The 25,124-nt window shown below is 39.6% G+C and overlaps 1 protein-coding gene and 1 pseudogene across 2 annotated transcripts in view; both read left to right on the top strand.

Moving 5' to 3' along the window:
• Positions 1-12,646, top strand: part of BMPR2 (bone morphogenetic protein receptor type 2) — a 238,530-nt gene extending 225,884 nt beyond the window's left edge. For both annotated transcript variants that reach the window (XM_036755131.1, XM_036755132.1), the window contains exons 12-13: positions 1,138-2,420; positions 4,306-12,646. In XM_036755131.1, the coding sequence (XP_036611026.1) occupies positions 1,138-2,420; positions 4,306-4,556 (1,534 nt within the window). In that variant the 3' untranslated portion in view covers positions 4,557-12,646. The remainder of the gene's footprint in view (positions 1-1,137; positions 2,421-4,305) is intronic.
• Positions 12,647-21,930: 9,284 nt separating this feature from the next.
• Positions 21,931-23,050, top strand: LOC118848129 (annotated as a pseudogene).
• The last annotated feature ends 2,074 nt before the right edge of the window (positions 23,051-25,124 follow it).

The following is a 25,124-nucleotide window of genomic DNA, read 5'->3' as shown; positions in this document are numbered from 1 at the left end:
GGTGAATCTCCTCAGGGTGGTTCATTCTGCTGTCATCTCTTTCCCTGGTTGATTCACATATCCTACAGCTTTCCAGTGCTCCCTTTTCTCTTCCTGCCTTCCCTGTACTTTTGTTCTGTCAGTCTTTGTCATCCTCTCAATGTTTATTGTCTCTTTCCTCACCTCCTTTTTTCCCTCTGACACCTCCACCTACCACTCACTCTTATTGGTGATTACATTCTTGCTTCTGTGATCGGTGTTGCCCTCGATGTTCTTTTTAACTAAGTGTTACCTATATATATTAATGCAAAGGTGTGTTGTGGGCTCATCCTTCACCCCGCCTTAGGTATAGTCCTAGTTCCAAAGACACTAAAACCATCTTGGTTAGTTTTGGGTCGTTAACAGTCAAGTCAGAATCTCGCTACTTCCTTGGGCTTTCCTTACAAAGATTCAGAGGCCTCACAGGAGACCCTAGTTCCTTAGGCTAGCTGATACCAGAGTCCAGCTTCCCCCTAAAGCTTTTATGGCTTTCTGAGACCTTTCTGGAGCATGAAGATAGAGGTCAAGCATGCCAATGGTCAGCTTCTACCTATTAGTATAGGTTCTTTGTCCCCAAGGACTTTGGCCCTTAATCTAATATTTCTTGAGGGGCTAGTATGTGCATAGCAGTCTAGTAGGTGGTGTAGAGGTTCGAAAATAATGATGGTTTCTATAGCCAAGGAATTTATAATCTAATTGTGGCCATTTGTTAAATAGTTGTTAGAGTACCGTTTTAAAATATTGTTTTTAATTGGTAAGGTTTTATGACTGTTGTGCTACTGTTTATGCAAAGAGAGGTTTAAATTGATGCTTGCATATATTTAGGAAATAAAAAAGAGAATGTACATCTCTGAAATGTCTCCTTAGGTTGGCCTGTTTCCACAAACCTTTTTTCAGTAGTCCTATAGCTAATTATTATCACTTTTGTTTAAAGAAATGGGGCATTTTAATATTCAAGTTTAGTTAATAGGCATTTCTAAGTTATGAAACACCCAGAATAAAATGGGTTATGAACCAAAATTAAAAGAGCTCAGATTTTTAAATCAGACATGTTAAATGTGGAGATAATTTGTCATGAATGTTCTCTCAACGTAACACTTTTTTTTCCCTTTCTCTAAGCAACCTGTCACACAACAGGCGTGTGCCAAAGATTGGCCCTTATCCAGATTATTCTTCTTCTTCATACATAGAAGACTCCATTCATCACCCTGATAGCATCGTGAAGAACATTTCTTTGGAACATTCATTGTCCAGCAACACACCTCTAACTGTAGGTGAAAAGAACCGAAATTCAATTAACTATGAACGACAACAAGCACAGGCTCGGATTCCCAGTCCTGAAACTAGCGTCACCAGTTTGTCCACAAACACTACCACTACAAACACCACCGGCCTTACTCCTAGCACTGGCATGACCACCATCTCAGAGATGCCCTACTCAGATGAAACAAATCTCCATGCCACAAATGTGACTCAGCCAGTTGGGCCAACCCCTGTCTGCCTACAGTTAACCGAAGAAGACTTGGAGACCAACAAGTTGGACCCAAAAGAAGTTGATAAAAATCTAAAGGAGAGCTCTGATGAGAATCTAATGGAGCACTCCCTTAAACAGTTCAGTGGACCAGACCCCCTGAGCAGCACCAGCTCCAGCTTGCTTTACCCACTGATAAAACTTGCAGTGGAAGTAACCGGACAGCAAGACTTCACACAGACCAGTAATGGTCAGGCGTGCTTAATTCCTGACGTCCCCCCTGCTCAGATCTATCCTCTCCCCAAGCAACAGAACCTTCCCAAGAGACCTACTAGTCTACCCTTGAACACCAAAAACTCAACAAAAGAACCCCGGCTGAAATTTGGCAGCAAGCACAAATCAAACTTGAAGCAAGTTGAAACTGGAGTTGCCAAGATGAATACAATCAATGCTGCAGAGCCTCATGTAGTGACAGTCACCATGAATGGAGTGGCAGGCAGAAGCCACAACGTGAACTCACACGTTGCCACAGCCCCATATGCTAATGGTGTAGTGCCATCTGGTCAGGCACCCAACTCAGTGGCACACAGGGCCCAGGAAATGCTGCAGAATCAGTTCAGCGGTGAGGACAGCCGGCTGACTATCAACTCCAGCCCTGACGAGCACGAGCCTCTCCTAAGACGGGAGCAGCAGGCTGGCCATGATGAAGGCGTGCTGGATCGTCTGGTGGACAGGAGAGATCGCCCCCTGGAAGGTGGTCGGACAAACTCCAATAACAACAACAGTAATCCATGTCCAGGGCAAGAGGTTCTGAATGTTGGCCTTCAGAGCACAGGCACAGATCCTGGGCAGGCAAAACCCAGAAGGGCACAGAGACCTAATTCCTTGGACCTGTCAGCCACTAGTGCCCTAGACAGCAGTAGTATACAGTGTAAGTGAAGGCTTTGTGTCATCTACCCTCTCTGTGCAAATAACCGCTTGGCTATCATCAAACTGCACCTTAGCTAGTCAGGTCACCACTTTCAAAAATAAATGAGAAACTGTGGAGCCCTGAGCAATAATAAGATGTTATTTTAAGCCAAAAAAAATTTTTTTCAGTGTCACCATTAGTTAATTATTATGTTATTTAATATAGGCAGTTATGTGACAGAATAGAGTGCTGGACCAAGAGTGAGGAAGACCTGAGTATAGACCTGTCCTCACACGCTGACTAGCTGTGTAATCTAACCTCTGTCTACCTCAGCTTCCTCAGCACTCACCTCCCAGGGTGGTTGTGAAAATAAAACAAGTTAATGTTTCTAAAGTGCTTTATGATTGCCAACTATTACTATTAAAATAGTAGCTTTACTAGGCGACACTTATATTCATGTTTATGAATTGTAGGAACTAAGTAAATATCCATCAATTCCAAAAGACAAGCGAGCGCTTCAAGGAATAAGGTGAAGTTATCCTTTTATGAGTTCTAGCATTTTAATTAGTTTACAACAGAACATTACCAATTGTATCTATCATAAGAATGTAATGAGTTACTTTGAGGATTTTATCCAAAAAACTAGTAAATTTTCAGGCATAAGGAAAATTCAGAACAGTCACCAAAGACTGTGGAGCTACATCCTCCTTTCTTGCTGTCCTCTTCATCTAGAAGCTTATGTTGGCAGGTCCCTGGAGGGTGCTGGCATGGTTCTAGGCACTGTATGACTCAAGTTAAATTGGTACATGATCTCTGACCTGTAGGAGCTAATCACCCAAAATAAGAGCTTGCTAAATTCAATCACATTTACCACTAAACAGCCACTTTGTTGCTGATTCTTTGATTTTAGCTTCTTGTGCCAACAAAACTATCAGAAAGAATTGACCATCTGGTGAAGGAACACCTTTGTCTGCATCGTTAGAAAAGGCAAAAGAGTAGTTGTTTAGTATGAATTAATCCTTTGAGCATGTAGAAAGGCAAAAACTTTCTTTTATACAAGGAATTTATTTCCATTTTAGTTAGGAGTAAAAGTGAAAATACTTTCTTGACATTACTGACAGAGAACACTACATACAAGGAAGCAGAAAATATATTCAAGATTTATGAACATCTTAGGAGAACTGCAACACATGTAGAAGGAGGCATATTCAAAACTTAACGGTAGGGACACCTGGCCATATTCTTCAAAAGTTGTCCCAGAGTGTCCAAATGGAAAAGACCCTCACATTGAGTGACAGCTACCTCAGACAGGAAGGCAGTACAATATGACCCAGCTGATCTGTTCTTAAGAAGAAAACCATTGAAAAATAGCACTTTGATAGGTCCACCATTTCTCTGAAGCACACAATATACTGAGTATATACTATTTAAACTTGGTCCACTCTGAACTGATTGTTAAGGAAAATAGAACTCTTCCATTTTTGCCTAATTTTCCAGTTTGAGAATTACACTTGGAAGAAGCAAAGCATATGAGAATTTCTTAAGGGCTTTCGTTTTCTATGAAATTTATGCTTATGCTTTTTTTCCAATCCCTGTCTTGCAAAACAATTTTGTATTCCTAACTCAATAAGAGTTATTTTACAGGTAATTAGCCTAGAGTTCAGTTTCCTGAGTGTGAGCTGTGAGTAGGGAAAAATCAGGATAAACAAACTCCCAAATGATTAAAGACAGGCTTTGACCACAAAAATGACTAATCGTGGATTTCAAGCTATACTCCTTCAATACCTTCCCCCATCGTTTGCCTTGATAGTTGTTTTATCACACTCCATCATCTCCTTATAAACTAACCATACTACCATGGGGACTTTTTTCCAGATAACACTTTCTTTTGCTCTTCTGTTTTCAGTAGGTGAGTCATCACAAGATGGCAAACCAGGATCAGGTGAAAAGATCAAGAAACGTGTGAAAACCCCCTATTCTCTCAAGCGGTGGCGTCCTTCCACCTGGGTCATCTCCACGGAGCCACTGGACTGTGAGGTCAACAACAATGGTAGTGACAGGGCCGCTCATTCCAAATCCAGCACTGCTGTCTACCTTGCAGAAGGGGGCACTGCCACAACCAGGGTGTCTCAAGATACGGGAATGAACTGTCTGTGAAGTGTCTCACAAGCCTACCCACAAAAGGACTTTTTTTTTTTTCACCATTTAAAACAAACATGCAGAAGACATCAAAAAGAAAACAGAAACTTTATCCTCCTGTCAGCTCCCCCTACCAAGGACTTGCTTTAAATAGATTTCAGCTATGCAGAAATTTTTTAGCTTATGCTTCCATATTTTTTAAGTTTGTTTTTTTATGTTTTTGCACTTTTATTTAGTCTCACTAAAGTTAAGTCTGTCTGTTATGACCACAGAATTCTATATATGTGTATCAAGAAGAGGTGGTCTCAAAATATTTTTTTAAATGTATTTCTGATAATCAGTTTGGACCATTTTCTAAAAGGTCACTAAAATCAGAAGCAGACTCTAAGACAGGTTTGACTGCAGTGGTGTCTTGTATCCATGTTTGATTTCTGTGCACAAGCTAGTTTGTATGTTTATCCGTTCCTGAGTGTATCTTTTGACCATCCCTCTTGTGTTCTGTTGGAATGTGCAATAGTCTGAAGGCCACAGGATACCCAGTGTTTCTGGCATGGACACAGGCGTGTCCTCCCACATGGTTGATACTAGTTGATTTCTTCCTCATCAGTTGGGCTGGTCAGATTGTGGGACAGTGAACTTTGCATTATGCAGCCAGCCTGAAAGTGCTACCTTGTCTCGTTTTTTCTCTAAGGTGATTATGGAGAGTGCAAAAACCTTGCCTCAAAGGGCTCTTAAAGAGGGAACCACAAAACTTAATTTGAAATGCAATTCTTTTTAACCTTCCAAATCTGAATACATTTCCTTCCAGGCATTTTAAGAAACCATAATTAGAGTATTAATTTTGAAAGTTCTTAAAATAAGAGAGCATTGAACAAAAAAAAATAAGGAAACACAAATGTCAGCCATTTTTCCACTTTATTTTCCTATTTGTATCTGTAATCTTTCCATATTCAGTCATATTAGTAATACATAAGGAGTGCATTTTCCCCAGAAAGCATGAAGAGCGAACACTGTGATGTAATTTTTAAGTAGGTAGGTTGTTCTCTCATCCCTTCACTGAGCAGTCTTTGACCCAAAAAGAGGTTCAATTTCCTCATTTGAAAATGGATTTTAAAAGTCATTTTTAGTTACAGACCTGTAGTATCTTGTGTATTTAGTTCCCAAACAAAGCTGCATGGCTTTATCAGAAAATGATTCATCTTCCTAAGACCTAAAACACTGTGTGGAAAAATTATTCCGTCAGCATGCCAAATGCCTGTGGCAGGAAGGATTGCTGCCAAACCTGCCTGTCTTAAGCTGATTGAGACCGAACTTCTCTCCTTTCAAGTCATCTCTTTCTTTGCTTTACTTTTCACATGGCTCCTCCCCCATTCAGTACTTTTGCCCACTTTCCACATGAACTGCTGATATATAACTAGCACATGTGATGTGCTGGATGCCTTTTTCTGCCGTAGCATGTCTGAGTCTCAGCCTTTGGGCCCTTATTATTTCTAAAGCTTCCCTTACCTCTTTCACTCCTTCTGAAACATATCTAAGCAGCCTCAAAATACACTTTATCAGAAATTAGAGCACCTTCTCTCAAATGAGGGATGCCTTTCTTTCTAAGCACAATTCTTTGATAATATGTATGAACAATAATAATCTAATACCTTTTATTTCTCTAAGTGGTCCCAGGGCTTTATATACATTAGCTAAGTAATTCCCAAAATGTTGGTTCAGGGATCTGCCTCCTGAACTACATTGCTTCAGGCATGGAACCTTCTACAGATGCTGGCTCCATTTAGCCAGAGACAGCCAGCCCGACAGACGTTTCCTTGCGTGCTCATTACCTTCTTATGTTTTCTAGTCGCTGTGAGCTCCCATCCTAGAGATGGAATACTTGCACCATGTTTGGGTTCTTGACATTGCACCCTTTGTCTACTTTTTTGGCACTGATGCTAGCAAAAATGGTACCCTAGGCTTCCATGTTTTTACATTTCTCTTTACTTGGACTTCTATAGACTTTTCTCAAATTTATGCTCACATGTGATAAACTCAATGATTTTTCTATTTGAAAAAAATTATTTTTCTCCTTGAAAAAATTTTCCTTTGTTTTTCAGGATTTAAATACATCCCTCAGAGACATTTCAGGGAATTCTTTTCAATAATGGATAAGATAATCAAACCCTCATCCAATATGGAGTATATTTAATAGTGGGGAAAGAACATCTGAGCTCCACCTGATCCTTTTTCCTGCCACAATAGGAATTGTCCATATTCTACTGTGCTTCATTTAAGTGTTTGCAAGTTTTCCAACATTTTAATGCTTGATGCAATCAAATGATGCAAACATGAAAAAACCTCACTATATTGTTCATTAAACAAAAGCCTATTCTAATATAATAGTTGTATTTTTTCCCTCTACTTCTCGAGCAGTCTGATGAAAAAAGGCAAGGTAGAAAATGCTTTTTATAATAAAGCATCCTATCAGTAAAATAATTCTGAAAAATGGTTTTGTTAAATAGTCATTAATTTGTTTCAGACTACTTAATTGCTTAAATATGTTTGTAATTCTTAGTGAAATAATTTCACTTTAACTGTCTTCATTGTGGCTCTGCTACTGCTGCAGAGCAGTAGGCTAGAATATATGTTTCCAAATTCTGATGTTTAACTGACACTGAAAACATTGGAATTTAGAAAGTAGTTTGATCTTTTTACAAACAAAAAGCCTTATGATTAAAATAATAGAATGTAGTTCACAGAACAGTAATAAAGAAACTTTAAAGATCTAATAATAAGTAACCCAGTTCCAAAATAGTACCACTAACTAAACTTAAACTCGCATACCAAAAATCAGTGGTTGACAGTTTTTGTTTCGTTGTTTTTAGGAAAAGGTTTAATTATAATTTATGAGGAGAGTAATTTTGCTTTCCTTTGCTAATGGATGGTTTATTAGAAGACAGGTATATCATCAGTGGAGTGATGCTGTAAATAAGATTGTGCCAATATTATATAAATAATGACAAGGATATTCTATGTGCTGCTTGATTGGATGAAATTCAGTCACAGTACGCAAGCACAGGACCAGGTTTCCAAATTGTAATAGCAGAGTAAAAGCTAAAAGACAAGCAGGCATCAGAAAAGGACAGACATGTCTGAAGTTAATTTTCTGTACTTGTAACCTAGAAAATTTGGCTAATTTAAGGCCAAAAGAAGAATCAGTCCATTACATGCAACCACGAATTCTAAAAAGGTTTCATTTCTGCTCGTTGTAACTTTACATTGCAGACTTAAAGCAAAATTATGTTTAGGAAAGTGGATTATTAGTATAAAGAGACTCTTTGTAATGATTCCATGTTGATTTAAAAGTTTGTGGTTTTTGTTAGTATATTTATTGAACTCAATTCTATCAAACGTGTTTCCACTGGGAAAACAATCTCCTTGTAGGGTAAGAAAACACAATTTTGTCATTTTAGAAAACAATACTGAGATAAAGATTGAGCATAGCATGTAGGAAGGCTACAAGGAAAAACTTTGCATCGAGTGGGTTTTGTAAGGCCAATTCCTTCTTGATCATCTACTTGCTGTATAAAACTTTAATTGATCCTGAAGGCATCAAGAATTGAAACAGGAAACATTTGATTAAATATATGTAAACATGTGCATATACATGAGTGAAAGTTATCTTAAAAATAGAACAAGAAGTATATTTTTAAAATTTTCCACATTTAGTGTAGCATTCTAATTTATGGCTTAAAAGACTAAAAGCTATGTGATGTTTCTAGCTAGATTGAAAACACAAGAATCATTCTGGAGTAGACCATGCTGAAGATCCCAGTCTTGAGCTATGTAAATTTTAGCCAGAACTACCTTGAATGTCCCCTTTGTGGATATGCCCAATAAAGAAATAAAACTGGTAAATCACCAGTCGAGATACTTATCTGAAAGACAGAACCAAAACAGGGCTGTTAACCGGATATTCAAGATTAAGCAAATACATAAAAAAACATCAGGAAATGATGGGATTGGGAGAGCCAGGCCAAGATGGCAGATTAGAAGCAACCCAGCTGACTCAGTATTCCCCTCCAAACAACTTTAAAATACCACCCAAAATCAAATTTGGAATGACAGAGGTGACAAAAGGTCAAGGTGAGAAGTTTTTTCCGCTTCTAAGAAAAAAGGTCCGCAAGAGAAGTTTGTGACACTGGGGTGGAAACCTGTCCAGAGCCCACATATATGGGTGCAGCAGCAGTGGCTTCAGGAGCTCTCAGCCCAGAAAGGGTAAGGGGGTCAGACAACTGGTCAGAAAGAAATTACAAGGAACCCTTTGCCGACACTGGATACAGTTGGCACTGATTGGCAATTCTATTACCCATAAGCAGTTCTGGGTCACAGTTCAAGGGTAGAGAAAGACTGTGAGGGTCAGTCACAAGGGAGCAGGGACCCTGGTCACAGCACTAGCATTTGTGGCTACAGGAGACCAGGAACACTTCCTGGGTAAAGACCAAGGCATAGACCAGGAGAGCGACGACCACAGCTCTCTGAATCACACCACATTGGAAACACCATGAACTTGCAGACCCCCAGAACTATTTCTGAAAACAACACCTGATTCTTGGGATAGTCCTCCCCACTCCCCCACCTTCCAGGGAGCAGAGCCCAATTTTCACATAAAGTTCAAAGTCAAGAAATAGGGGAAATGAGCAAACAAATAACAACAAAGAATTGGACCCTCAAAAGTTACTATGGTGGCAGGGAAGACCAAGACATAAACTCAGAAGAAGGTGACAGTGTGAAAACATGTACAAGCAAATCCTCAAAGAAAAATGCTATTCGGATACAAGCCCAACCAGAATTCCTGGAAAAGTTAAAGATGGAGATCGGGGCGGGGAATGAGAAAAGAAAGGAATGATGCAAGAAAATGATAAAAAGAGAATTAACAGCTTGGTAAAAGAGGTACAAAAACATACTGAAGAAAATAACACCTTAACAACCAAAATTGGCCTAATGGTAAAAGAGGCACAAAAATTCGCTGAAGAAAAGAATTCTTTAAAAAACAATTAGCCAAATAGAAAAAGAGGTACAAAAATCTCACTAAAGAAAATAATTCCTTAAAAATTAGAATTAGGCAAGTGGAAGCTAATGACTCCATTAGACATCAAAAAACAAAATCAAAAGGATTGGGAGGGCCAGGCCATCTACCTATTTGTCCATTTAAACTAACACTGGTCTTACGTACCTACTCTTGCTCCAGAGAATAAGCTATGGCACTCTTTGTTTTTCACATGTCCAATCTTTACCTTACAGAAGTTTCTTCTTGTGTATTTTATAAGCCTTCTGCTTCCTCTCAACTACATTTTCTCTCTCCCAATAGAAAATGGTCACAATCCTCTATATGTTATCCTTTCATACACTTGAAAACTGTTCAGTCAGTCCAGCTATTTTCCAGACTAAATTTTCCTAATTTTCCTACTTTCATAATCCTCTTTATTCATAGTTTTAAACAATTAAAGCATAATTATAACATTCAAATAGTCCCCTAGTTGAATAGATGCAGAAATCGAAAGCTAAGATTGCAGAACTTGGCAAAAGGTTCAGTTATTATGCTATTAAAAAATTAGCCCTCGAGGATTGGGCTTTAGACTGGACCATACAACACTTTGTAAATGTCAACTATAGGATTTTATGTTTAAATGTTCCCACCAATCAAAAGCGTAACGCCATGCATGAAGAGCTGTACATCTCACTAGCCTGCCATGCTTTGGTACTGTTTTAACTAGTATTGCAGCAAGCTTTGTATCATTGTAATAGAGCCATAATAATGTTGTATAGGCCTCTTTGTATACTACAATATTTCATACACTAAATGCTACAGGTTTGGCTATCCAATAGATATGCTATGCTCATCAAGTATCATCTGTGAGAATTTTCATAGGTCACTTTTAAAATGTATATATTTTATTGCAGCATAGAGTGGATTGTGACAACCAGTTTTCATTCTTTTAATTTCTTTCTGAATTCCCTTCGACGGCTAAAGTTGAGTTATTTCTGCAGGTAAAGAAAAAGCTAGAAATTCAGTTGATAGCAAATACTCCTAAAAGCAAAATCAAAAAATCTAGTCTGTATATTAAAATTATGCCTAAAATAAATCTAAGATTTTAAAAGGATTACTTGAACATTTAAGTTCCGTTATTATTGTTATGATGTTCATAAAGTTACTATGAAAACATTGTATACATGTTTATTTTTTAAACCCAATTTAAAACTTAACATCTAGATTTTAAATTCTTTGGGGAAAAAATCTAGATTAAAATTATATCATGTAGGGCTTCAATTTAGGATTGAATTTTTTAAACAGATAACTTTTAAATTATGACATTTTCAGTGTTTTGAAAGATAATTTATCATTTTTACCATTTAATTTGCACTGGTAGATTTAAAAAAGTAAGCTGTTTTAGGCTTTTGAGCATCTAAGTCAGGGTACCCAATTTTGCTTAAACACTCAGGGCCCACCATGTCCCTTTGCACACTGCAGACTTCAGTTGATTCTAAACAGTTGGGTCCAGTGTAATAAACAAGTGTAATCTGTGTATTGCATAGTACATTTTATTTCATCTTACGTCGATTTAATTTACATAATTACATTACATAAGAGAAGAGATTCATTAAAAAAAAAAACTTGTCTGGTCATATAATAAGAGGATGAATAAAAGGTTGGTTCTGAAGCAAAGAAACCTTCCAGACTAATTGGCTCCATGTTGCTGCATAGTAAATAATGGCCTTCTAGTGGAAATAACTGTCTTTAAAGACATTGCAGTCTTTTGAGTTAACGAATATGCAGGTTGGCTTGAGCAAGTTGTTCGTTTTTTTAATGGAGGGGCTCACCTAGGTGGTAGAATTTTCTCAGCAGATAATTTGCTTAACCTTGTAAAACTTTTCCAGAACGGAAGTCAACAAATCCAGGAATCATTTAGAAGCCCAATAAGAAATAGCCCAAGGTGGTAGCACTCTTCCATCTCTCCACATTGTGGAGCCCAGCTGGAATTTGCCAAATTACTCTCCATCCATAACTATTGATTCAGACTTGAGTTTGAAGTTCAGTTTTGTTTTATAAATTATCGGGCAATTTAAGACCCAGAGCTAGGCGTTTCACATACTTAAAATCCTGCTAGTGAAGTAGTCTGAAACCTAATCTTTCATCTCAGGCAATACACCGTTCATGTTTATAAGAAAACTAGCACCCTCCCCATAAAATGTTTAACACTGAGAGACTGAAAGAACACAAAAGACCTAAAAAAGATACAATTCAAAGTTAATTCAGCCCACATTTTAACTTTGAATTACCTGGCTTATGTGGCTTTTTTAAAAATCACATTTATTTATTGAAAGTTTTGTATGCTTTGTCTTTTCATCTCCTTAGGCAATGTGCTGCATAGATGTTTGTATAAGCTGGAATCATCCTTAGATTTCAGTTGGTGACTTTTTTCACATCACTATATATGGTTTACTGTAAAATACACTAACTTCTAGGGTTTGGTGTTTGTAGAAGCTGAAACATGGAGATATATAGCTGCCATGGTTATTAGGAAAGGACAGGAGAAATATAAACTAAAGAACATTCATATCTAAGTATGCTTTTCTGGAAAAGAAAGTGTAAAGAAAAATCAGAATCTCCTCAGAACCCTCTTGTTAACGGGTATTTTTTGTTGGTGTGTTTTCCTCTTAAAGTGGTGTCCATTCCTCTAAAATGATGGATGGAATATCATGTATGAATTTATAAATAATTACTTTTAGTTACTTTGCTTTTGTATAAGCTGTCTGATAACTTGCTATGCTGTATAAGTTGTGTTTGATGGAACAGTGTGAGTATGAAATATGAAATAAAGCAAATTACTTTTCTTTTTTTATCATCTATGGATGCCACTATGAAAGCTGACATTAAGCCACTACAGAGTTTTCTATGAATACTTGTAAGTAAACGCTTTGATATATATAAACCTAAATAAAAAGAGATTGTATTGATACAGAGACATTGGATAAGAAAATTTAAAGACAATTCTTTAGGTTTAAAAAAGGCTTGCTGTAAAATGGTGCATTACTCCATTTATTAAAGATCATATTAATGACAATTGTGGTCTTTTGGCTTGGTGAATCTACCAGAAGTCTTGATTGCTTGAAAATTGTTTTTTATATCCTCAAGAAAATCAGAATATTCAGTTCTGTTGACTTCTTTGATACTTCAGTGACCTGTGATTTTATTTGGCATGAGAAATCTATCTAGCAATGCAGATCACAGGTTCTCTATGATTGTGCAAATGGTCTTTGAGAATTGTAGTGGCCAAAAAATTCATCACCTAGAGCCAATCTTCTAATAAGTGACATTTACCATAGACTAGTCCTGACAACTAGTCCATTGTCACTGGCCTCAGTCGTAGTTTTTATAAAGAAAGCTGGATTTTGCCCTATTAATAGAGTAAGTGGCAATCTGCAGGGTGTAATTTGAAGGATACCTGGGGTCCCTCAAATTCAACATGAAGCACTTACTGTGTGCAAAGCCCTATATTTGATGTAAGATACGGAGTTCAATTGAGACAACCCCCGTAGAGTGTGTTTAGGGGCAGAGGACGGAATACAAATCTTACATCTCATTTTGTATGATAGCCAAGGGGCACAAAAGAGACACAGAATGCTGTGAGTCACTGGGAGGTGGAAAGATTAAGGAAGGCTTTTTGGAGAAAGGAGCATTGAGGTTGGGCTTTAAAATAGGAATTTAACATTATGGGGGAAAAGACCTCTCCAAGCCAAAGGAAGAGCAAATCCAAGAGGCAGGAGCCATATGTCAGAAACAGCGGTTGTGGTGTGCCGTGCTGAGCATAGAGGGGAGGAGCATAAGAGAAAAGCTGCAGAGTGTCAGCCTTTGAGTGGCTTTGAATTCCAGGCAAAGGAGTGGGGACTTGGTTTGGTCAGTTGGAGGGAGCTTAAGTATGGGGAAGAATAAAAGGAGTAGATACTGTACAAAACTTTCTCCCCACTGGCTTGCAATCGTGCCTGAGACTCAGATTATTAGTCCTTTGAATTTTCAGTAATTGGCTCTCTTGAAGATCCTTTTAAAATACAATTAAGGGAGATAGCATGTTGAAATCTTAGTAACAGTTGTTCGTTGTTTTCAGTCATGTCTCTTCATGACCCCATTTGGGTTTTCTTGGCAAAGATATTGGATTTCAGCTCATTTTACAGGGAGGAAACTGAGGTAAACAGGGTTAAGTGATTTGCCCAGGGTCATGCAGCTAAGTGTCTGAAAGATCTGAACGCAGGAAGATGATGAGTCTGTCTACCTGGCTCTGGGCCCAGCACTCCATCCAATGCTCCAATCTTGCTGCCTAGTAACACAGTAGCTCTGATGAATGCAGATATTATAATAACTCACATTTACAGGATTTTTTAGATTCACAAAACTTTTTGGACATCTCCTTTGGTCTTAAGAGTTTATCGTTAGCTAGCTACCACAGAGCCAAGAAGGAGATAGCTCTGAGTAAAGGGCCTTTTGATTAAGAATGGAAGAGGGGAAAAGTAGCAGACCTTTCCTAACATGAGGTCCTGAGCAGTAGAAGGCACTGAAAGCTAAAAGTGGGCCCATGACATTAACCTACTTAACCTTCTTAACCATTTGGCTTCCTGGCAGGCCCTGAACACATGCCATGGGAATTTTTGGCAGGAAACAAGTGGACTACTGCCAGAGACCACATTGCAGTGTGCCAGACAATAAGATATCCATTAGGGTTAGGAGACTAGGAGAAACTTTTTTCTTATGACACATAAATTTGTCCTACAGGTTAATGTAATATTCAATTTTACAAGCTTCTACTTCCAGGTCTGCACACAGCCCCAGTGTGTAACATTCAAGTGGTTATTAAAGGGGGTGATACCTAATAATTTCTATTTTTAATTACCTCAGAAGAGATCCTATGACCTGGGAAATTAATTATAACTGTGTCCCCCAGTACCTTTTAATTACCACCTCCTCAATTTGATAGTACATATAAAATAAGTCCAATCCTGCACAAATGGAAGACCTTCCTTCAGTTACATAACACATTCTTCTCTAAGAGGAACATCCTAGAAATTGAATTGCCTTTTCACCATAGGATAAGACTTTTCATTTCGAGGCCAAATAAATGTAGCGAATTTAGTCTACGTTTCAATTGAATTCAAAAAATAATCTGTGAAGTGCTCAGTCTGTCCTCTGCTCTATCTGGGCCTTGTGTACATACAGCATAAAAGCACAGACACTTTACAGTTAAAGGAAGGACCTGACCTCAGAGTTCATGTACTCACCTTTCCTCATTTTCCAGATTTCATCAGAGGCCCAGAGAGGCTCATTGGCTTAGCTGCCATCACCCAAAGCTAACTGAGCCAGGATTCAGACCAAGGTCCTCTGACTCCAAATCCAGTGCTTTTCTACCCAGTCACAAGAATCTTCTTAGCTAAACTGACCTCTCCCATTTTGATAGATGGGAAAACTAGGGAGCAGAAACATGAAATGGCATAAACCTCTATAGAGAGTATCAAAGAAGACAGGATGATCAATGGTGTCAAAGGTTGCAGAGAAGTTGAGGACAGTGAGGATTGAGAAAAGTCATTTTTAAATGTTTAGATAACTATTTCAGGTTAATTGGTCTTTTTTAAAGTTCATAATAAACCACTTTAGGAAGGAAGGAAAGAGAAGGAAAAGAAAGGGAGGGAGGAGGAAAGGGAAGGAAGAAAGAAAGAAGGAAGGAAGAAAAGAAAGAAGGAAAAGAGGAAGGGAGGAAGCAAAGAAAGAGAGAAAGAGAAAGAAAAAAAGGAAGAAAGAAAAAAAGGAAGGGAGGGAGGAAAGAAAGAAAGAGAAAGAAGGGAAGAATGAAGGAAAAGAAAGGGAGGGAGGGAGGAGGAAAGGGAAGGAAGGAAGAAAGAAAGAAGGAAAGAAGGAAGGAAGAAAAGAAAGAAGGAAAAGAGGAAGGGAGGGAGGAAGGAAAGAAAGGAAGGAAGGAAAGAAGGGAGGGAGGAAAGGAAGGAAGAAATAAAGATAAAGAAAGGAAGAAGGAAGTAAGGGAGAGAGAGGGAGAGAGAGAGAGAAGGAAGGAAGGAAGGAAGGAAGGAAGAAAGAAAGAAAGAAAGAAAGAAAGAAAGAAAGAAAAAAAGAAAGAAAGAAAGAAAGAAAGATCCAAAGAGTACCCTCACCATCCTATGATTGCTGTGTCCATTCATTCAGCAATCCTTAAACCCACCCTTCTGTCCACTAGGTGACTACCTTCCTTCATGTTCTGATGACTAGGATGCTGTCCATGACTGACACTAGATGTCTCTGTTCTCTGGCTCCAAACGTGCCCAAACACACCAAGCTTTGAGTCGTTTTTCTTTTCTTATTTAAAGTCAGAATATAAGTAATTGCAACCCATACTTAGTGCATGGAAGTCACTTAACCTCTAGCTGCCTCAGCATCCTCATTTGTAGAAGGAGGGTGATAATAACACCCGCCTCACAGGGTTTTTGTGAGGGTGAAATAGATTAACCTGTAGGGCATTTTGCAAATGTTAAAGTGCCTGTTACTATGTATCATTACACGTGGAAGGAATAGGTCCTTTTTTTGTTGACTGAAAGTCAGGAAAGGTCTCCCAAGTGGGCGGTGGCTGTCCTCTAAAGCAGCATATTCACCACTTGTCCTGACCCAACCCAAGGACCTGTCCGTAGTGGCAATTTAGCCCTAGGAAATAATCTTAAAGCTACAATAAAAGTTAAATCACAATGTCTAGGGCTAGGTTTTCAGATCAGATGACCCAGCAAGGTAGAAGAGGTCACCTGAGTGAAGATTTTCCCAAACTGCCTAGTGTTTTTGGGAGTGCTTTGCAAACAGGGTTAAACTTGCTTTGAGTCTTTTCTGAAATGATTGTTCTTTGTCCTATGTTTTATATTTGTACAATGATATTATTTCTGAATCTTATTCCATTATCTTCTTCGATCTGCAAATTATATTCCATTCTTCACAGTGTAGCCATGCTCCAAGGACCATGCCCAAGGTTGGGGATCCTAATATTCTCTACTTTTTTATGCTGCTATTTGCAACTGACATCCTACTGACAGCATCCATGCTGGCTGCCACACCCAGAAGTCAAATAGTACAAGAATTGCCCCTTGTAAGGCAAAAAATCGATTACATTTATTTTCCAGTGACTCCTACAAAGAATGACATAAAAAGGAAGGTGAGAAATGTCAGGATAATCCTTATAACCTCTGTCTTCAACCCCACTACTCTAATATTTATGTATATTATTATTTCAGACTACTCCTCCCCACCCCCAGCATATACCATTGGCTACAAACTCATAAATTTTGCTTTATTGCTATTGGCTTCCATATTGTTTATGTTATTGTTAAAAATTTTCTGATTTATTGCGTTCCCATGGAATGTTGGTTACAGGCTGGTATAAATTTTGCATTATTATAATTTACCTGGTAGGCTCCCTACGCTCAAGTGCATCTGTGATCCCATCAGTGCAGACGTTCCCACCAACGAAGCAGGTCATAATTCATCCGGGTGCTGCTCTCATCCGTATCCTCCCCTATGCTCACCAAGAACGGTCCATCCAGTATTCTGGGAGTCCTTCCCCATTATCCTCTTGGCATCACAAACACTTCCACCAGGAGCGCAGGGACCATCTGTTTACATAAAATATATTTTGCTCTCACTTTGCTTTGCCATCCAGCCCATCTTCCCTTTTTTGATCCTAATGATATACAATCATTTACCTGGGTCCTTCCCAATTCCTTCTTTGTTGTGTGCTGCAGACTGATCTTATCCACCATTGCCTGCCTCTCCTCCATCCTCTGATTACAGCTTGTTTTTAATTCTTTAGAGACTGGTGCTCCATGACTCATAGCCGTGTAACAACACATTTTACCTATGAGATTGTAAAAACCATGTGCTTTATAATGCTAATAATAGAGGAGTGAGATTGGAAAAATACATATTTTCGTATGCATTTCAAGGACTCATTATTTCAGCAATACGGGTACTCCCTTTGCTAATTAAAGCCAAAATTCTTTAAATGTTTCATGAGTTGCTATGGCCAAAAAAAAGAATTCACCTGGGAACAAACTTAAAGATTAAACAATAATAGCTAATAATAACTAGCAGGTATATAGTGCTTTAAGGTTTACAAAGTGCTTTACAAATATTTCATTTTATCCTTGTAACAGCCTTGGGGAGTAGGTGCTAGTAGCTGCTATCAGGAAACTGAAGCTCGCGATAGCTAACTAATTTGCCCAGGGTCACACAGCTAGAAAGCATCTATTCCAGGGGTGGGGAACCTGCAGCCTCGAGGCCTTTTAGGTCCTCTGGTGCAGCCTTTTGACTTGAGTCCAAGTTTTACAGAACAAATACCTTTATTAATACAATTTACTCTGTGAAATTCGGATTCAGTCAAAGGGCCGCACTCAAGGACCTAGAGGACCACATGTGGCCTCGAGGCCACAGCCTGCCCAACCCTGATCTAAGGCCATGTTTGAGCTCTGGTGTTCCTGACTCCGGGTCCAGCTTGCTATCCACTACGCCACCTAGCTGCCAATGATAAGATAGCAAAATGAGTAGCCAGTAGCCCTGCTAAAGAGAGGTCTGAAATAACACATGAATAGTGGACCAGGAAAAACTGAGGAGGCAGCTACATGGTTTCGTGGATAGAGCACCGGGCCTGGAGTCAGGAAGATCTGGCTTCAGTCATTTATAGCTGTGTGACCCTGGGCAAGACCCTGTTCACCTCAGTTTCCTCATTTATTAAATGAGCCGCAGAAGGAAATGGCAAACCACTCCAATATCTTTGCAAGAAAATGCCAGATGGGGTCAGGAAGAGCTGAATACGACTGAACAGACAGGAAAAACTGAAGAAGGAGATTTAGGGTCCTAATATTGTCATCATTCCTTATAATGCTTCTGTTTTCAGATAACACTGTACTCTTGGCATAGGTCTTGGCACAACCTGTGGTGATGCTTATTTATCTTGACAGGAAGAGAAGGACCAATGGTAACACATGCATTAACCTGGCCCTCCATCACAGTGTGCCTATGACTGAGAGGGTCAAGTCCAGGATACCAAGATCCATATCCACTCAGAATAAATCAGCTTAATAACCTATATATGACAAATCGAGTCAATTATGAATGGCCATATTGATTATTACAACATGCTGCAGCACAACAATGCCTCCAAGGACTACTGAATTGTGTAAAGCCGTGTTTCCCCCAATCTGGAATAATAAGAATAACTAACATTTATAAAGCACTTACTATGTGCCAGGCACTTTACAAATATTATCTCCTTTGATCCTCGTAACAACCCTGGGAGGTGAGATGAGAAACCAGAGATTAGGTGACTTGCCCAGGGTTACATAGCTAGTAAGGGTGGCTATATTTGAATGGAGATTTTTCAGACTCCAGGCCCAGGGTTCTATCCACTGGGCCTTCATTTTTAAAATTAATGAATTAATTAATTTTTAGTTTTAGTTTACAACATTCAGTTCCTCAAGTTTCTAAGTTCCAAATTTTTTCCGCCTCCCTGTCTTCACCTCTTCTCACCCAAGACGGCACGCAATCAAATATAGGTTCTACATATACCTTCACACTAAACGTATTTTCACAATAGTCTAAGTTGCAAAGAAGAACTACAACCAATGGAATGAGCCACAAGAAAGAAGAAACAAAACAGAAACAACAAAAAAAAAGAAAGAGAAAGAGCAAATAGTCTGCATTCAGACTCCATAATTCTTTCTCTGGATGTGAATCTCTTTTTCCATCATTAGTCTTTTGGAGCTGTATTAGAACCTTGCATTGCTGAGAAGAGCCAAGTCTATCAAAGTTAGTCAGCACAGATACCATGTGTCTGTAATCATGTATCATGTTCTCCTGGTTCTGCTCACCTCACTCAGCATCACATCAAATAAGTCTTTCCAGGTTATTATGAAGTCCGTCTGCTCCTCATTTCTTATAGCACAATAGTATTCCATTATTATTATTGAGGGGACGGAGCCAAGATGGCAGCTGGAAAGCAGGGACTCGCTTAAGCTCTCTCCTAAATCCCTCCAAACACCTGTAAAAAATGGCTCTGAAAAAATTTTAGAGCTGTGGAGGGAAGCAGGTCTCCAACCCAGGAGAACCTGGGTGGTCACTGGGAAGGGTCTATTGCACAGTGCTGGGAGCGCAGCCCAGCATGGGCCGCACCAGGACAGACCAGACTGGGAGTGGGCTGGAGCAGGCCTGAGGGCCATGAATCATTGAGCTGTGGCAGTTACCAGACTTCTCAACCCACAAAAGCCAAAGACCATGGAGCAGCTTAGTGGGAAAACTGCTATATCCAGTTAGAGAGAGGTCCAGCCCCAGCCCTGGGGGTGGCAGCAACAGGAAGCTCCTGCCACGGATTCCAGAGCTCCAGAGTCAGCTGCTTCCCGAGTCCCTGGCTCACATGATGGGAGGAATCAAATGACGGATCAGAGCAGGAGTGCAAGGAGAGCTTTGCTGGCCCAGAGGCAGTTTTGTCCTGCTTGGATATGGGTCGCAATCCTAGTTGGCGGTTCTTGGGGGAGGAGGAGCGCTGCTGTGGCAGTGCTTGCTGTGTAGAAGTAGCTCTGAAAACAGCAGTACTTAGATCCTAAAGCTTGGGACAAAGCACTCTCTCGTCTACAAGCTGTCATACCCTGATAAAAAGGTCAAAGATCAATTAGTTGGCTGGGAACATGGCCAGGCAGTGAAAAAGGATGCAGACTCAGACTCAGACTCTAGAATATTTTTTTGGTGACAAAGAAAATCAAAAAATACAGCCAGAAGAAGTCAACAAAGTCAAAGAGCCTACATCAAAAGCCTCCAAGAAAAATATGAATTGGCCTCAGGCCATGGAAGAGCTCAAAAAGGATTTGGAAAAGCAAGTTAGAGAAGTAGAGGAAAAATTAGGAAGAGAAAGGAGAGTAATGTGAGAAAACCATGAAAAACAATGACTTGCTAAAGGAGAACCAAAAAAAAAAAATACTGAAGAAAATAACACCTTAAAAAATAGACGAACTCAAATGGCAAAAGAGCTCCAAAAAGTCAATGAAGAGAAGAATGCCTTGAAAGGCAGAATTAGCCAAATGGAAAAGGAGGTCCCAAAGACCTCTGAAGAAAATACCACCTTAAAAATTAGATTGGAGTAAGTAGAAGCTAGTGACTTTATGAGAAATCAAGATATTATAAAACAGAACCAAAGGAATGAAAAAATGGAAGACAATGTGAAATATCTCATTGGAAAAACCACTGACCTGGAGAATAGATCCAGGAGAGATAATTTAAAAATTATTGGATTACCCGAAAGCCATGATCAAAAAAAGAGCCTAGACATCATCTTTCAAGAAATTACCAAGGAAAACTGCCCTGCTATTCTAGAGCCTGAGGGTAAAATAGAAATTGAAAGAATCCACCGATCACCTCCTCAAAAAGATCCCCAAAAGAAAACTCCTAGGAATATTGTTGCCAAATTCCACAGTTCCCAGGTCAAGGAGAAAATACTTCAGGCAGCCAGAAAGAAACAATTCGAGTATTGTAGAAACATAATCAGGATAATACAAGATCTAGCCTCTTCTACACTAAGGGATCGAAGGGCTTGGAATATGATATTCTGGAGGTCAAAGGAGCTAGGATTAAAACCAAGAATCACCTACCCAGCAAAACTGAGTATCATGCTCCAAGGCAAAATATGGAATTTCAATAAAATAGAGGACTTTCAAGCTTTGTCAGTGAAAAGACCAGAGCTGAATAGAAAATTTGACTCTCAAACACAAGAATCAAGAGAAGCATGAAAAGGTAAGCAAGAAAGAGAAATCATAAGGGACTTACTAAAGTTGAACTGTTTTATTTACATTCCTACATGGAAAGACGATGTGTGTAATTCATGAGAACTTTCTCAGTATTAGGGTAGTTGAAGGGAATATACATATAGACAGAGGGCACAGGGTGAGTTGAATATGAAGGGATGATATCTAAAAAAATAAAATCAAATTAAGGGATGAGAGAGGAATATACTGAGAGAGGGAGAAAGGGAGAGATAGAATGGAGTAAATTATCTCACATAAAAGTGGCAAGAAAAAGCAGTTCTGTTAGAAGGGAAGAGGGGCAGGTGAGGGAGAATGAGTGAATCTTGGTCTCATCGGATTTGACTTGAGGAGGGAATTACATACACACTCAATTGGGTATCTTACCCCACAGGAAAGTAGGGGGAAGAGTATAAAAAAGGGTGGATGAGAGCTGTAAGCTCTTCCACCGAGCGTGCACTTGCCTCCCCCCTGCCTCCAGGTGCAGCACCACCTCTTCTCTCTCTCTTAAGGGTTTAAACTTGCCACTTCAAAGTTCACCATCAATGATGATATTGCTGTTCTCCTTGTTGACAATGACTCTGGAATGTGCAAAGCTGACTTTGCAGGAGAGGATGCCCCTCGGGCTGTCTTCCCTTCCATTGTTGAGTGCCCCAGACATCAGGGTGTGATGGTGGGTGTAGACCTAAAAGACAGCTATGTGGGGGATGAGGCCCAGAGCAAGAGAGATATTCTGACCCTGAAGTACCCCACTGAACGTGGTAGTGTCACCAACTGGGATGACATGGAGAAGATCTGGCATCATACTTTCTGCAATGAGCTCCGTGTGGCCCCTGAAGAGCACCCTGTGCTGTTCACAGAAGCCCTTCTGAACCTCAAAGCTAACAGAGAAAAGATGACTCAGATTGTGTTGGAGACCTTCAATACCCCAGCCATGTACATTGCCATCCAGGCTGTGCTGTCCTTGTATGCCTCTGGTTGTACCACTGGTATTGTGATGGACTCCGGTGATGGTGTGACTCAGACTGTGCCCATCTATGAAGGTTATGTCCTTCCCCATGCTATCCTCCATCTGGATCTGGCTGGCCATGATCTGATGGACTTCATGAAGATCCTGACTGAGAGAGGGTACAGTTTCACTACCACAGCTGAGAGGGAAATCGTGTGTGACATCAAGGAGAAGCTGTTACGTCGCCCTAGACTTTGAGCAGGAGATGGCCACTGCGGCATCTGGCTCTTCTCTGGAGAAGAGCTATGAGCTCCCTGATGGTCAGGTTATCACCATTGGCAATGAGAGGTTCTGATGCCCAGAAGCTCTCTTCCAACCATCTGTCTTAGGTATGGAATCCTGTAAAATACACGAAACTACCTTCAACTCAATCATGAAGTGTGATGTTGACATCCATAAGGATTTATGTGCCAATACCGTATTGTCTGGTGGTACTACCATGTACCCCGGCATTGCTGACAGGATACAGAAGGACATTATAGCCCTAGCTCCCAGCACAATGAAAATCAAGATCATTGACCCACCTGAGTGCAAATACTCTGTCTGGAGTGGAGGCTCCATCCTGGCCTCTCTTTCCACCTTCCAACAGATGTGGATCAGCAAGCAGGAGTATGATGAATCTGGGCCCTCCATTGCCCACTGCAAATGCTTCTAAGTGGACTGTTTGTGTTTTTTTGATTGTTTTTTTTTTATCAAAGGATGTGACTTGATAATTGCGTAAAAAAAGAGATGAGATTGGCATGGCTTTATTTGTTTTTTGGGGTTTTTTTGGCACTTGACTCAGGATTTAAAAACTGGAACAGTGAAGGTAGTGAGCAGTCTAAGTATGTTGGAGGTAAACATCCCCAAAGTTCTACACTGTGTCTTCAGCACTCTGGTTGTACATTTGTTTGTTTTTTTTAATAGTCATTCCAAGTATTGTATAATGCGTTATTACAGAGTTACAAGCCTCTGTGAGGGCTGTCCTATGCTAAAGCAAAGGAGCTACGTAATAAAAATCCAGAGGGGGAGGGGGGAGGGGGGAGGGGGGAAGGTACTAGTATTGCTTCACATGTAAATTATGTAATCCTTTAAAAAATAAAAGCTTTTTGTATCTTCCGCTTTAATACCCGTTCCTTTTTTTTAATTGTCAGCCATAATAAATGGCCCCCAAATTCCCTCCCTGCCCCGAACATAGACGTGAATGAAGACTTTACAATCTCCCTGTGAGTTTTTTGAGATTGGTGCTAGTACTTGGGGGAGGGGAGGACCTTTACCTGTACACTGACTTAAGACCAATTCAAATAAAAGTGCACACGTTACAGAAAAAAAGGGGGTGGGGAATGACAGAAGGGAAGGCAGATAGGGGGAGGAGGTAATCAAAAGCAAACACATTTGAAAAGGAACCGGATCAAGGGAGAAAATTGAATAAAGGGGGACTGGATAGGAGGGAGCAAAATATAGTTAGTCTTTCACAACATGAGTATTGTGGAAGGGTTTTGCATAATGATACACATGTGGCCTATGTTGAATTGCTTGCCTTCTTGGGGAGGGTGGGTGGGGAGGGAAGAGAGGAGAGAATTTGGAACTCAAAGTTTTAAAAACAGATGTTCAAAAAAAAAAGTTGTATTTGCATGCAACAGAAAAATAAGATATACAGGGAATGGGGCATAGAAATCTATCCTGCCCTACAAGAAAGTAAGGGGAAAAGGGATGGGGGAGGGGAGGGGGGTGATAGAAGGGAGGGCTGACTGGGGAACGGAGCAACCAGAATATATGCCATCTTGGAGTGGGGGGGGGGGGGAAGGTAGAAATGGGGAGAAAATTTGTAACTCAAAATGTTGCGGACATCAATGTTAAAAAACTAAAATATTAAATAATAAAATAATTTTTAAAAAATAGTATTCCATTACATTCATACACTACAACTTGTTTAGCCATTCCCTAATTGATGGGCATCCCCTTGATTTCCAATTCTTTGCCACCACAAAAAGAACTGCTATAAATAATTTTGAACATACGTGTCCTTTTCCCACTCGGATACAACCCTAGAAGTGGTATTGTTGGGTCAAAGGGTATGCACTAAGCCTTCATTTGTATACGCACAATATAGAAAGTCCCAAAGCAGGGGATCTTAACCTGGGGTCCATGAGTTGTGGGTTTTTTTTAATATTTTGATAACAATATTCCAATATAATTGGCTTCATTTGTAACCCTATATATTTTATTTTATTTATTTAAAAGCATTATTCTGAGAAGGGGCCTATAGGCATCACCAGACTTCCAAAGGGATCCATGACACATAACAAATGTTAAGAAACTCTGAACTAGAAGAAGGCCTTCAGTATATCAAATGGATCCTCTGTGGAAGATCTTTAGAAGAACATGGATGAAATTTGCACAGAATGGGGTATGATATGAACACATGGAAGATGCCAGTAAGGATCATAGATCCAATGAAGTGTCAAAGAAAGAACCTTATAAGTATATCCAGTGTGACTATCATTTTGCAGATGAGCAATCTAAAAGCCAAAGAACTATAGCCAAGGTAACATGGTTAGCGTGTACCACAGTAGAGGTTTAGATTTAGGCCATAGGACCCAAAGTAGAAGGGACCTTAAAGATCATCTAGTCTAATAAGCATTTTCCAGATGAAGAAATGGAGGCAAGGAATAATGACTTAACCAAGTCAACCAGTAGGTCCCTCTTCTGATTTGTCTCAGTAAACTTGACTTTGTCTCTTTTCTCTG

Source organism: Trichosurus vulpecula, chromosome 4, assembly GCF_011100635.1.
Source record: "Trichosurus vulpecula isolate mTriVul1 chromosome 4, mTriVul1.pri, whole genome shotgun sequence".
NCBI lineage: Eukaryota > Metazoa > Chordata > Mammalia > Diprotodontia > Phalangeridae > Trichosurus > Trichosurus vulpecula.
This window is presented reverse-complemented; position numbering and strand designations above follow the sequence as displayed.